We start from the raw sequence: 12,987 nt of genomic DNA on the forward strand, positions 1-12,987 counted from the left end.
ACAAAAAAGTACTGTTTAAAAAAAAAAAAAAAAACAGCTCCCTGATTTAACATACAGAGTAGATCTCAAGGATTTTCGTTTTTCTTTGGTTACGTAACTAATGAGCAGGTTACAAAAATGGCTATATAACTAATAAAACCTGCCTTAAATACATGATTTCATCTTAGGGCCTCTTTTGGTGGGTAGTTCATGTTTTTTTTGTAGAAGTGGAAATTAAAAAGAGGGCTGACCTTTATTAAATATTTCTTCTGTGTCTGTCATGCCATGGGTTTTTCATAATTAATGGTAATCCTGTGAGTAGGTCTCCGTTTTATAGACGAGAAACCTGAGGCTCTGGGAGATTGAGCAACCTGACCAAAAGCTGATCGGCCAGCAAGTAGTGGAATAGGATTGAATGTGAATTGTGTGACTCAAAAGCTCATGCTGCTCCCAGTGGGCACGAAGTGCAGAATTTCTGAATGTACTTGAACATGATATGGAGACTGTTCAGTGGAGACATTTCGAGAACAGTTTTGCTTCAGGTCAACTTGGTTTTCATATTAATCGGTCCTGATGCTCCAGGTGCACAGCCGGCTGTTCCCTCTGAGACACATGGACAATAAAGGCAGCACCTGGTCATTTTAACCCAGTGGACATTAGAATTTGCTACAAAGCCGTAAGGAGATTTTGTTTCCTTTGAACGTAGTCTCCTGTGCGAGCCTCGTGCCTTGATCTGTTTCTCTTCATCGGTAAACATGCGACCCAGTTGAATTTTATTTTGGAATCGGTCTTTTCGTTATGTTCTTCAGAGTGTCTCCCTTTCCTTTCGGGGGCGATGTGGACACAGACCAGTTTTGTAGCTTCAGCCTCACATGTTTTTGAGGCTATGCATCCACCAGTTTTTGCCTTTCTTCTCTTGCCTTGGGCAAAAAAACAGTCAGACTTCAGCTTATTATTTAGAACAATGTATTTTTCTTCAAATGTCTGCTGTTCAGTATTACAGTGGGGAATGTAAGCTATGAACAATAACTGAACAGCTGTTTTTTTAAGATTTTATTTAAGTAATCTCTACACCCAACTTGGGGCTTATTTTTTTATTTTTATTTGTATTTATTTACTTTTTTTTAAATGTTTATTTACTTTGACAGAGGGAGAGAGAGAGAGAGAGAGAGAGAGAGAGAGAGGGAGAATATGAGCGGGGGAGGGGCAGACGGAGAGAGAGGGGGGCAGACTCCGAAGCAGGCTCCAGGCTCTGAGCTGTCAGCACAGAGCCCGACGCGGGGCTTGAACCCATGAGCTGTGAGATCATGACCTGAACTGAAGTCAGATGCTCCACCGACTGAGGCACCCAGGTGCCCCCAACATGGGGCTTATTAAACTTAGGACCCCGAGATCAAGAGTCGCACGCTCCCCTGACTGAGCCAGCCAGGTGTCCCTGAACAGCGGTTCTTGTCCTCTTTACACCCAGTGCCCGGCACAAAGTAGATGCTCTCAGGAACAGGACCAGGGTGAGGCAAGTGAGGCACAAAGGTGCAGACTAGAAGGAGGCCTCACGCTCATGGTTGGAGTGAGGGTCTCCTCGCATTTTGTGCTCTGGGTGCCTTGCTTGCCACACCCTGATCCCTAGGCCTTTAAAACTTCACTTAAAACTGTGTTATGCAAAGAAATCTAAAGCTTGACACGGTTTCTTGATTAGCTTTTTCTACACTCAGGGTCATTAGTAATTGTTATTCAGTGATGATGAAAGGATGAATGCTTTTGACTAGTTTGCCATCACGTGGAACGGTCAGCCTGCTTTCAGTGCAGTATGTCTCCATTCGCCTCCTCTCTGTGCATGTTCTTACATCTGGAACCTTCTCTTCCAGGCAAACCCTATTCGCTAGTGCTGACACTGCATATGTCCTAGCATACTCCATTATCATGCTGACTACAGACTTGCACAGCCCTCAGGTAAAATATTTTAGTGATTTATATATTGCAGCAGCAAATAAGGAGCTTTATTTGGACCACTGGATGTTTTCTAAATTGTTTTTTATTTTTTTTAATTTCAGGTAAAAAATAAAATGACAAAAGAACAGTATATTAAAATGAATCGGGGTATCAACGATAGTAAAGACCTACCGGAAGAATACCTCTCAAGCATATATGAAGAAATAGAAGGCAAGAAAATTGCAATGAAAGAAACAAAAGAGCATACGATCGCAACCAAATCAACTAAGCAGAGTAAGGTCTAATGGCAAATTATTTTTATTCTAAATTTCAAGTGTATTAGAGTGCATGATTAAGTCCCTTGATAATAAATCTAATTTGTGTATCTAGACATCTGAATAGCAAATGTGTTTAAATTAGTTATTGTGATTATGTTGAGTCTTTTCATAATTATAACCATCTTCTTGCTAAATTTGTGATTAGCTACAAGAAAGAATTTCAATGAGTGATCTGAGAGCCAAATTACCCCCACAAAATGTTCCCTGAAACTGCTTTAATGCCACTGGTGATTGTGCCAACGTTGGTGAGGATTCTGTTAAGTAAGGCCCACGGCACGATCAGTTTCAGCCCAGTGTAGGGGTTTAGAGCACCGGCTGTAGAGCCATGCTGGCTGAGCTCAGGTCCCACCTCTACTGCTTACTGGCCGAGGTACTAGGCCTCTCCTTGCCTCATTTCCTCCTTCAGTAAAATGGTAATATTCAGAACATGCTCATGGAGGTGGTCAGGGGGACTTGTGTGCCTAGCACATAGCAAGCTGTCCGTGGGTGTCACACTCCCCTATTTCTTTGTAGGCGTAGCTAGTGAAAAACAGCGACGGCTGCTGTACAATTTGGAGATGGAGCAAATGGCTAGAACAGCCAAGGCCCTGATGGAGGCCGTGAGCCATGCCAAAGCCCCGTTCACAAGTGCCACACACTTGGACCACGTCCGGCCAATGTTCAAGGTGAGTATACTGAGAAGTGAGGACCCGGCTCAGCCTGATTCTGGAGGTGACCAGCTAGAAGCTAACCAGCCACCCTGTGACGGTGAAGAGGTTGAAGAGAGGAAAGGCCAAGTCTGGGTGCTTCTGTCTAAACGGTAACTAAAGTGAGTCCTTCCCAGAAGCCCTTATGATGCCGGGGATGCACCAGCACTGGCCACAGGCACAGGCTCTGTGTCGGAATGGCTGGTTTGCCACTTCATAGCTCTGTGACCTGGTTCGGGTTACTCAGCGTCTCATCATCTGTAAAATGGGGACAAATACAGGGTTGTTGTTAGAGCTGCGGGGGTATTGAATGAATGAATAATTATTCAGGCAAAAGAGATCATTTTAACATCTCACCTCAGTGGCCTCAGGGTTAGTTTACCAGATGAAATTAGCTGGAAGTAAAGAATAATGTCCTGAAGTCCTTCTATTTTTAAGATGTCTAGAAAAGATACATGTTTTATATACATAGCACATAATTTTTCTCTAAGATATTTTTATAGTAACTATCAATATCCTCCTAGATTTTTGTGAAGCTTTATTTCCAGGGAATTCACAACAAAATTGGAGGAAAAATAAAGTCTAAATAATTTGAACTAGGAAACTTTCAATAAACTAAGTTTATAGAATATAAGTTACTTATAGGTTTTATTTTGCATGCCAGCCTCTGATTGGCAATGGCTGCCTGCTGTGCTGTGAATGAAGGATTCTCATGCCCTGAATAGACTCAGGAGGGAGTGGGCCCTCCAGTTGATTAATGATGTCTGTCACGAGCGCAGGTACTCCAGCCATGTATTTATCTTCCTTCCTTTTGAACCACACGTCTAGTAAAGAGCGTATCTGTAGTGCTGTTGTGATACCTTTGACCACAGATTAGGAGGAACTATTTTATATTGTGAATGGAATAGGCTGAAAGCAAAATAGTGATGACTCTGGCATCCTGCCTGTGCTCATAAGTAGCAGTGTGGTCTCTAATGGCTGTTGCCATGCTACAGTTGTAGCATTTAAAACTTTGCTCCCTTTTAGCTGGTGTGGACACCACTGCTGGCCGCCTATAGCATCGGACTGCAGAACTGTGACGACACAGAAGTGGCCTCCCTGTGCTTGGAGGGCATCCGGTGTGCAGTCCGGATTGCCTGCATCTTTGGAATGCAGGTGAGTTTAACAAAGCTCCAGCGATCCTGGTGGGCTGTGTGCCTTTGGATTTGGCAAAACTTAGAAGCTACCAGATATTTCCACCGAGCCAGAAATTCTCAGCAAGCTCCTTACTCATGCCTGCTGAGAGGGAGCCCACAGATTTATGCTGACAAGTCTCCTCTGCGGGAAGAATTGGAGATTTGGATTATAACCTTCTTTAGGGGTGGGTGGGTTTCAAGCTACTTGACAGGGCTTGACAAAACAGACTTCCTATCCGTCTGACTAATTTGCGTGCCCTAGTGCTTAAAATATTACTTTTCCTTTTAAGATCCGTTTTTATTATAATTTCCTTCATATCTAGGTCTTCTCTGGGAGAGACTAATAATTTACTGCAAAATGAATGTGTCTGTAAACCTTTGAATCTTGAAAAACGCAAGCAACTGAACAGAATACGATTCTCAAACTGCTAGGAAATTAGGAAATCGTCAGTTCCATGCATTACTTCTTAAATAAGAATTTGCACCCATTTATTTTGAAAAACTCAAATCTATTCCCGCTTACTTTACAGTTAGACATTTTCTGCTGTACCAAGACCACAGGCTTTGACCTCAGTCTGGGTTTCAGAACCATGTGACCTTGGCCCAGCTAACTTCTCTGTAAGACACTCTTGATTTCCTCATTTGCAGAGTTGAGAAAATAGGCCTACTTTGCAAGATTGTTGCAGATACTACTGCAGATGTTACAGTGTAAACATTTCAACACTTTTAAACATTTTTTAATGTCTATTTAAAAAACTTATTTTTGAGAGAGAGAGCAGGGGGAGGGGCAGGGAGAGAGGGGGCACAGAGGATGCAAAGCAGGCTGTGTGTTGACAGCAGAGAGCCTGACGAACCGTGAGATTATGACCTGAGCCGAGGTTGGATGCTTAATCAGCTGAGCCACCCAGGCGCCCTGAGTGTATGTGACGATCTTAACATTCAACAGATTCCTCTCCCACTCCCTCCAGAGGGAATAGAACCTGGAACTTAAGTCTGAGGTCAGCTGCAAGGGAGAGAGCTGGCTCTCAGCCATGAGGTGTGCAGGGATGTTCCGGGAGCAGGAGGACACCAGCACCGAATAACTGGCCTGATAATGTGCGTGAAGTCTGTTAGGCGATATGTATACAGAAGGTGTCAGAAGCCCAGTACACAGTCCAGTCGATGTGAAAACGGTCACGCTAAGGGTGGAATCTGAGCGTTGTCTCTTGTTTGGGCTTCCGTTACAGCTGGAGCGAGACGCCTATGTTCAGGCTCTTGCTCGCTTCTCCCTGCTGACGGCCAGCTCCAGCATCACAGAAATGAAGCAGAAAAACATCGACACCATAAAGACGCTTATTACGGTGGCACACACCGATGGCAACTACCTTGGGAATTCCTGGCATGAGGTGTGTTTCCTTTGAAAGCTTGGTAAATGCCTTTTCTTAGGGTGACTCCCAGCATTCCTTTCATTCATTGTCTATCTGTCTTTGGTCAGTTGCATTTTTGGAACTACAGTGACACCTGACTTTAACTCTGGGTTTTCCCTTATCTTTCAAATATGTCACATATCTGAAGAGTCAGCCTGTGTGGCTGCAGACGGCAGGTGGGTTCACATGCACCCCCTCATGGGGTTCCCGTGCCCCCGCGGTTCATGTTGCACAAGCACAGCTGTGTTGCAGTGGCTTTCCTCCCACCTGAGTGCTGCTTCCCCAGCCCTTATGCGCCTCCTGGAAGCTCCTAATGCCAGTGTATAGATTTAGAAAAAGCTGGGAGCCTGATCTGAAAAGAAAGGTCAACATTTACAGTAAGCCACTAAGGAGATTGCCGGTGGGTTTACGTTTTTCCTTCAATAACATTCTAAGGTGCTCACCTAAAGATAATTATTTGTGGGTACAGACATGTGTTTGAAAGGTCATTCATTGAAATTTTAGTTATCATAGGAAAAAGATTGTATGAGAAACAGCCTGGATGTCCCAGCAATGAGACATTGCTCTTTAAAAGAAAATAGAACAAAAGTGTGGTAGGCCATTCCTTAGAGTGTTATGAGGCCATTTGAAATAATGTTGCTGAAGGGGGGGACAGCCAGACATACGTGCTCCTTGATGGAAGCACACAGTACCACCCACGAAATGCTTCTGCCCCCACCTGCAAACCAAGTCAGTCCAAGCCTGTACTGCCAGTTTGCGGGAAATCTAGGGGCCAGAGGCATGTGTAAATGAGATCATGTCCATCAACTATAGGAGATGAAAACCCCCCCCGACTGAATGACCAGGCTCTTCAACAAATAAGTGACAAGGAAAATAATGGAGTCTTAAAAAAGACTTTAGGGGCGCCTGGGTGGCTCAGTCGGTTAAGCGTCCGACTTCAGCTCAGGTCATGATCTCGCAGTTCGTGGGTTCGAGCCCCACGTCGGGCTCTGTGCTGTCAGCTCAGGACCCTGTTTCGGATTCTGTGTCTCCCTCCTCTCTGCCCCTCTCCCGCTCATGCTCTGTCTCTAAAAAGACTTTAGAGAAAAAAATAAAAATGATTTTGTGTCATGGAAAGGTGGTCACAGTATATGAAGTAAAAATTCATTTTAAACGTACATAGAGAATGAGGTTTGAACAGATAAAGAAAAACGTTAACATCCTGAGTGATAGAATTAGGTAGGCAATTTATTTTCTGCTTTTTTTCCCTTAAGTTACATTACCTGATTTCTCTACCATTTGTGTATATTGCTTCTTGCTTTAAAGAGAAAATTGTGAAAAAGTGGAGGTGAGAGAGTGCAGAGTTGCGGGGACTGTGGGCACCTAGAGGGAAGATTGCTGCCTCCTGCCCCACAGAGTCCTTAAGGGGGAAGGGTCCCCGGTCCCCATCCCCCCCCCCCCCCCCCCCCGGGCTGCACTGCGGGGGGCCAGGCTGGGTGTGCACCTCTGCCTGCCTGTGTGTGGCCTGCAAGTCCCTCAGTCCCCAGGCCATACCTCTGTGGGGTGCCATGAGGAGAAGGGAGGTCATGGCGCGGGAAAGGGATCAGAACTGCGTTTGGCAGGTGGTAAGGACTCAGTAGGTGTTAGCTGTCCTCCTCCCCCTTATCATGGCACACACCTTCGTCCTCCTCCACCCAGCCTTTCCTTTCTCTGTCACAATCCTGGAGTTTTCTGTATTAGAAAAGATGAAGTTGCATGGGGTGGGGGTGGAGAGGGCTGGGTTGGTTTGGGTTTTGTTTTGTTTTATTTTATCTCTATGCCCAGTGTGGGGTTTGAACTCATGACCCCAAGATCGGGGACATGCTCTGGTGACTGAGCCAGCCAGGAGCCCTGGTTTTTTTGTTTGTGTGTATTTTTTTTTTTAAGTTTATTTATTTTTGAGAGAGAGAGAGCATGAGCGGGGGAGCGGGGGAGGGGCAGAGAGAGAGGGAGACACAGATACTGAAACAGGCTCCAGGCTCCGAGCTGTCCGCACAGAGCCCGACTCGGGGCTCGAACTCACAGACCATGAGATCATGACCTGAGCCGAAGTCGGACGCTCAACCGACTGAGCCACCCAGGCGCCCCTATTTTTTAAGAAATAATTTCCTGTCTTCTGAGGAGTCATAACGTCTGATGAGTCAATAAGTAGCCACTTTGTTTCGTAGAACTTTTTTTAACCTGGGAGGCATGATCTATGTGGGGTTCCTGCTGGTTGCCAAGTCTGTAGCAACACCTGGAAATGTGAAAATGAATTACCACCTATGTGATGGTCAGAAACCTTGAGAAATCAGACTTGGAACCAAGAAGCCCTCAGCCACAGGTTGTTGACATACTCAAGACTCTGGCCATCCTCAGCTTCTGGAAAAGGGAGGGAATTCATAGTTTACTGGTAATAATTTAATAGTATTGTATATGGAGCAATCAGAGGATAGCTCTTTCTGGTAGAGTTAAGTACCTCTCTCAGTCAGCTGGAAGGCAGTCTATAATAACAGAAGCGCTCCATGGTATAACGGGCTCCCATACTCTGACATCGGATGATAAAGTCAACACGAAAGGCAATACTCAGCTTTAGTCACAAATTCCCGTGAAAATCCCTTGGGAAGGGTTTACCTGGGGATCTCCACGCTGTCCCACAATCAGTTTCTTGGAACCAGTTTTTCCTCTGGTGGAAGTTGGGACCAATCTCTGTTTCTTCAGGTAAGTTTCAGTTGAGGGAGGGCTTGTGTGCAGGTATGACTTCTCAGCCCCAGAACCACCCCACAGGGCTGGAAAGGTGCAGCCTTTCTTCCCGCCGCACCCCCATTCTGGGGCATGTTCTCAGTCAGCCAGCCAGCCAGCCAAACAATAATCAGCTATTTTAAGTGAACAAAACAGTCAGTGCCCTGTTGGGACTTAAGGCAGAGAACAAGCAAATAGATGGCAAAACGCCAAAACGTGGTAAGCGCTGAGGGAAAAAAAAAAGTGTTACCAGGGGATGGTGGTGGAGAGGGTGTGTGATCTCAGGGCAGTTAAAGGAGGTCTCTGAGGGACACACGTGTCTGAGGTGGAAGTGAGCCACAGGGAAGAGCGTAAGGAACATATTCTAGGAATAAGGAACAGCAGGTACAAAGGCTCACGACGAGCCATGTCAAGTTAATGGAGCAGCAGGGAGACTAGTGTTTTATGTGTCTGAGGAGTTCATTAAACATCCATATGGCATAACTCCATTGTACCAGCTTTTCTTTTGGTCATTTTCTCTTTTCCTTTTTAATAGTTTGAAAAAAAAATAGCAAAGTCTGTCTTCCAGGCCCACACTCAACGGGTCGCCTAACCATGACTAGGGAAACCACCCTAAGACCCTCAGATTTTATTCTCACCTGAAAAGCTGTGTGTTTCAAAGAACTCTTTAATGACTAAGATTGCTAGAAATGGGAACTGGTTTCTTTTTGTATTTTAAAGATGTGAGGTTTTTTTCTTTTTCGTCAGCCTTAGCGGATACTGTTGTTTTTGTTTTTTTTTTACGTTTATTTAGTTTTGATAGAGACAGAGCACGAGTAGGGGAGGGGCAGAAAGAGAGGGAGACATAGAGTCCGAAGCAGGCTCCAGGCTCCGAGCTGTCAGCACAGAGCCCGACGCGGGGCTCAGACTCACAAACCATGAGATCGTGACCTGAGCCGCAGTCAGACACTTAACCGACTGAACCACCCAGGTGCCCCGATACTGTTTTTTATTTTTATTTTTTTTAATTCTAGTACAGTTAACATATAGTGTTATATTAGTTTCAGGTGTACAATACAGTGATTCAACATTTCTATACATTACTCAGTGCTCATCAAGATAAGTATACTCTTTTTTGGGGGCGGGGGGTGGGGGGAGAAGCAGAGGGAGAGAAAGAGAGAGAATCTTAAGCAGGCTCCATGACCAGCACAGAGTCCTACTTAGGGCTCAGTCTCACAATTGTGAGATCATGACCTGAGCCAAAATCAGGAGTCAGATGCTTAACTGACTGAGCCACCTGGGTGCCCCAGGAACTCATTTCTTCATGCCTTCTCTTCATTAGATCTTGAAATGCATCAGCCAGCTGGAGCTTGCTCAGCTCATAGGAACCGGTGTGAAAACCCGCTACTTGTCTGGATCTGGACGTGAAAGAGAAGGGAGCCTGAAGAGCCACACGTTGGCAGGAGAAGAGTTCATGGGCCTTGGCCTTGGTAAGACACCAGGCCCCACGGCTGGCCATCCTGGAGTCACAAGTTAACCGGAATGAAACGCTTCTTGTCTCAGCAGGACTGTTGTGTAAACCTCTTCCTTGTGTGCCAGCTGACAGCATGTTTATTCGTGGAAGTGCAAGTGCTGCTCTGGCTCTCATGTCTGTGCTCGAACTGTTGAGTAAATGCCTATTTTGTCAAAATCAGGGTGCATTACTTTTCTTTCTGTGCATAGAACTATTGGGTGGAGGGCCATTTGCTTTAGAAAGGCTGCAGCGTTAGTACCTAGTGGATATCTGCATCTCTCGATTTTTAGAAGGATTCTTCACCGTCTCTTCCATGTTCATTTGGGGACCTTTTAACTAAATGGTATTCTCATGAAAGTAGAATTCTTTCTCACTGAATCGAGAGACTCCATCAGTGATAGAACAGTAACAGTAAGTAGGGCAAACAGATGTGTGGGACCACATTCAAAACCCTCCGTTTACACATTTGAACGCATTCATTCCTCTGAACAACGCATTGAGATTGGCACGATTGTCATCCCCATCTTGTAAGTGAGGAAGGTGAGGCTGGGGTGAAGTGACCCAAACAAGACCACACTGCAAGGAGTAGCAGAGGCGGGTGTCAAACCCAGGCTGTCTCGGGGCAGAGGGCAGGCTCCTAGGTCCCACTGCACTGGTTGGAATAGTGCCGGGTAATGTTAAAAGCACAGACGGTGTGAGAGGGGAGGGGTTGTCATAGCATCGCCTCCTTAGGGTGCACACAGGGATGGCTGGCCTGAAGTCCTGGAAAGCATGCCGGACATTCAGCAGGTGGAGGCCATCACATCTTCCAGGAGCTCTAAGTTAGGGTTGTTTAATTCGTATTTGTTTTCCTAAATGTAGGCATTCAATACTATAAAAATGTAAAAGACTGTAAAGGAAAGGAGGTGGTTGGTACAAGCAAAGGAGTTTGTATTTACAGAATAAGAATATATTTTATTCTGTCATCAGTTGAGGGGGCTTGGGGCTTCCCCCCCCCCCCCCCCACAAACCCTTCGCATATATGTCTCTTGTTGGTGCAGACTGATGCCACAGAATACTTTGTTCTAAATATTTGACTGTTTTTGAAGCACTGTTGACTTTTGCGCGTTGCCTTCCAGGTAATTTGGTGAGTGGTGGCGTGGATAAAAGACAGATGGCCAGCTTCCAGGAGTCGGTTGGTGAGACCAGCTCGCAGAGTGTGGTTGTAGCTGTGGACAGGTAATGATTTTGTTCTCCAGCAAAGCTGGACTGTCCAGTAGCTTGGCACATCGTCTGTGTCGTTATTGGACTCTCCGCTCGTTTGCCTCTTGTGAGTGTGGTGAGCTCCAGATCACTCAGGCTAGGAAGTGGCATCCACAGCCACTCATAACCTTCACGTTCATCTGAATTGGGACCTGAATTGCCTCCTGACCTTTTGAAGAAAAATTATAACTTTAACCTTGTGACCAAATCATGTCAGAAACAAGATTTTTTGCTTGTGCTCATGTTTTAGGTTACCTTGTTTCCTTAATAGAAATTACTTTCATAAAAATGTCAAGAAGGGTTTAAGATTTAAAGCCTATATCCATGAGTGAGACTTGGCCAAATTGATAGTTTCCATTTGTTTTTCCTCCGAACCTTTCCATTCTATCTGTTTACTTGAAACTTGACCTAAACATCTGAGAGAAACACAGGTACTCTCATTTGAAGACATTCATTAGGTACCTGTGCTTGAAATGTGAATTTTCTAAAATGAACATGCTCCTGAAACTTACCACCAAATAATCATGTACGCTGCTGTTCATTTGGTTATTGACCCAGCCCGGTGCGTTAAATATAGACCATTTTGCGATGACAGCCGTACAGAATTTTTGTCATAATTTGTATTGTTCTCAGGACAATCCTTAGTATTTTGAATTCTTTGTCAGTGTATTTAATTACCTTGTTCCTGTTGCTTCTCTGCTTCTAAGAGAGACACTCTCTATAACATACTTTTGACTGGTTTCCCCCACATTTTTCAGTTAGGTTTAGGCTAATAGTACAAAATTTTTGTTCTTCCACTAACCACACTTACTTCTTTTCTGTTTCTCTGCCTCAGCCACATCACGGACCACAGGCAGTCTTGCCTAGCACCACTCTTGTGCTGTTACATGTCTAAAAACCGAGATACAATTCGCATGCCATAAGATCTGTTCTTTTAAAACGTACAATTCCGTGGGTTTTAGTATATTTGGAGTTGTGTGGTCATCACCACTGTGGAATTTCAGGGCATTTTCATCTCCCTGTGCTTATTAGCAGTCATTCCCCATTTCCTCTGCCAGTGGTCCCTGAGCCCGTAATCTTCATTCCGTCTATATGGATTTGTGGATTCTGGGCATGGTTCAATTGTCCATTTCTGCTTTCCAGTTCTATCTGTTTGCGTCATGACTTTGGGGTTTGTTGTTAGATGCATATGTTTGTAATTATATGTTTTCTTGACAGATTTAACCTTTTATGTTATAAAACAGTCTTTGTCTCTACTAATGATTTTTATTTATTTATTTATTTATTTAATTTTTTTTAACGTTTATTTATTATTGAGAGACAGAGACAGAGCATGAGCATGGGAGGGACAGAGAGAGAGGAGGAGACACAGAACCTGAAGCAGGCTCCAGGCTCTGAGCTGTCAGCACAGAGCCCGACACGGGGCTTGAACTCAAACCATGAGATCATGACCTGAGCCGAAGTCTGACACTTAACCGACTGAGCCACAGAGGCACCCCTCTAGTAATGATTTTTAAATCTCTTGTCTTACATTGGTGCAGCCACCCAGCTCTCTCTTGTTTACTTTTTGATATGCTGTGTCTTTTCTATTGTTTTACTTTCAACCTATTTGTGTCTTTGAATTTAAAGCGAAACTCTTTGGGGGCACCTGTCTGGCTCAGTCAGTAGAGCATGTGACTCTTGACCTCAGAGTCATGAGTTTAAACCCCACGTTGGGCATGGAGCCTACTTTAGCAAAATAATAATCAATAAATCGAGTCTCTTTGGACAGCAGATGGTTGGACCATTTTTTAAGTTTTTATTTAATTTATTTTGAGAGAGAACACGAGATGGGGGGAGAGAGAGAATCCCGAGAAGTGTCTATTACTTTTAATTATATCTATTAAAGTGTCTATTTACATTTAATTATAATTTAATTGCTGATATATAGGATTTATATCCGCTCTTTTGCTCTTTTTAAAAATGTGTCACTTTTGTTCTCCCGTTCCTTCATTATCACTG

At 44.5% G+C, this 12,987-nt stretch overlaps 1 protein-coding gene across 2 annotated transcripts in view; it reads left to right on the top strand.

Annotated features, from left to right (window-relative positions):
* The window catches only part of ARFGEF2 (ARF guanine nucleotide exchange factor 2), a 102,956-nt gene that overhangs the window by 49,970 nt on the left and 39,999 nt on the right, over positions 1-12,987 (top strand). For both annotated transcript variants that reach the window (XM_078443975.2, XM_078443976.2), the window contains exons 17-23: positions 1,845-1,929; positions 2,031-2,202; positions 2,760-2,911; positions 3,959-4,087; positions 5,334-5,492; positions 9,574-9,721; positions 10,863-10,962. In XM_078443975.2, coding sequence (XP_078300101.1) covers positions 1,845-1,929; positions 2,031-2,202; positions 2,760-2,911; positions 3,959-4,087; positions 5,334-5,492; positions 9,574-9,721; positions 10,863-10,962 — 945 coding nt within the window. The remainder of the gene's footprint in view (positions 1-1,844; positions 1,930-2,030; positions 2,203-2,759; positions 2,912-3,958; positions 4,088-5,333; positions 5,493-9,573; positions 9,722-10,862; positions 10,963-12,987) is intronic.

Source organism: Panthera onca, chromosome A3 (assembly GCF_046562875.1).
Source record: "Panthera onca isolate mPanOnc1 chromosome A3, mPanOnc1 haplotype 2, whole genome shotgun sequence".
NCBI classification, from domain to species: Eukaryota; Metazoa; Chordata; class Mammalia; order Carnivora; family Felidae; genus Panthera; species Panthera onca.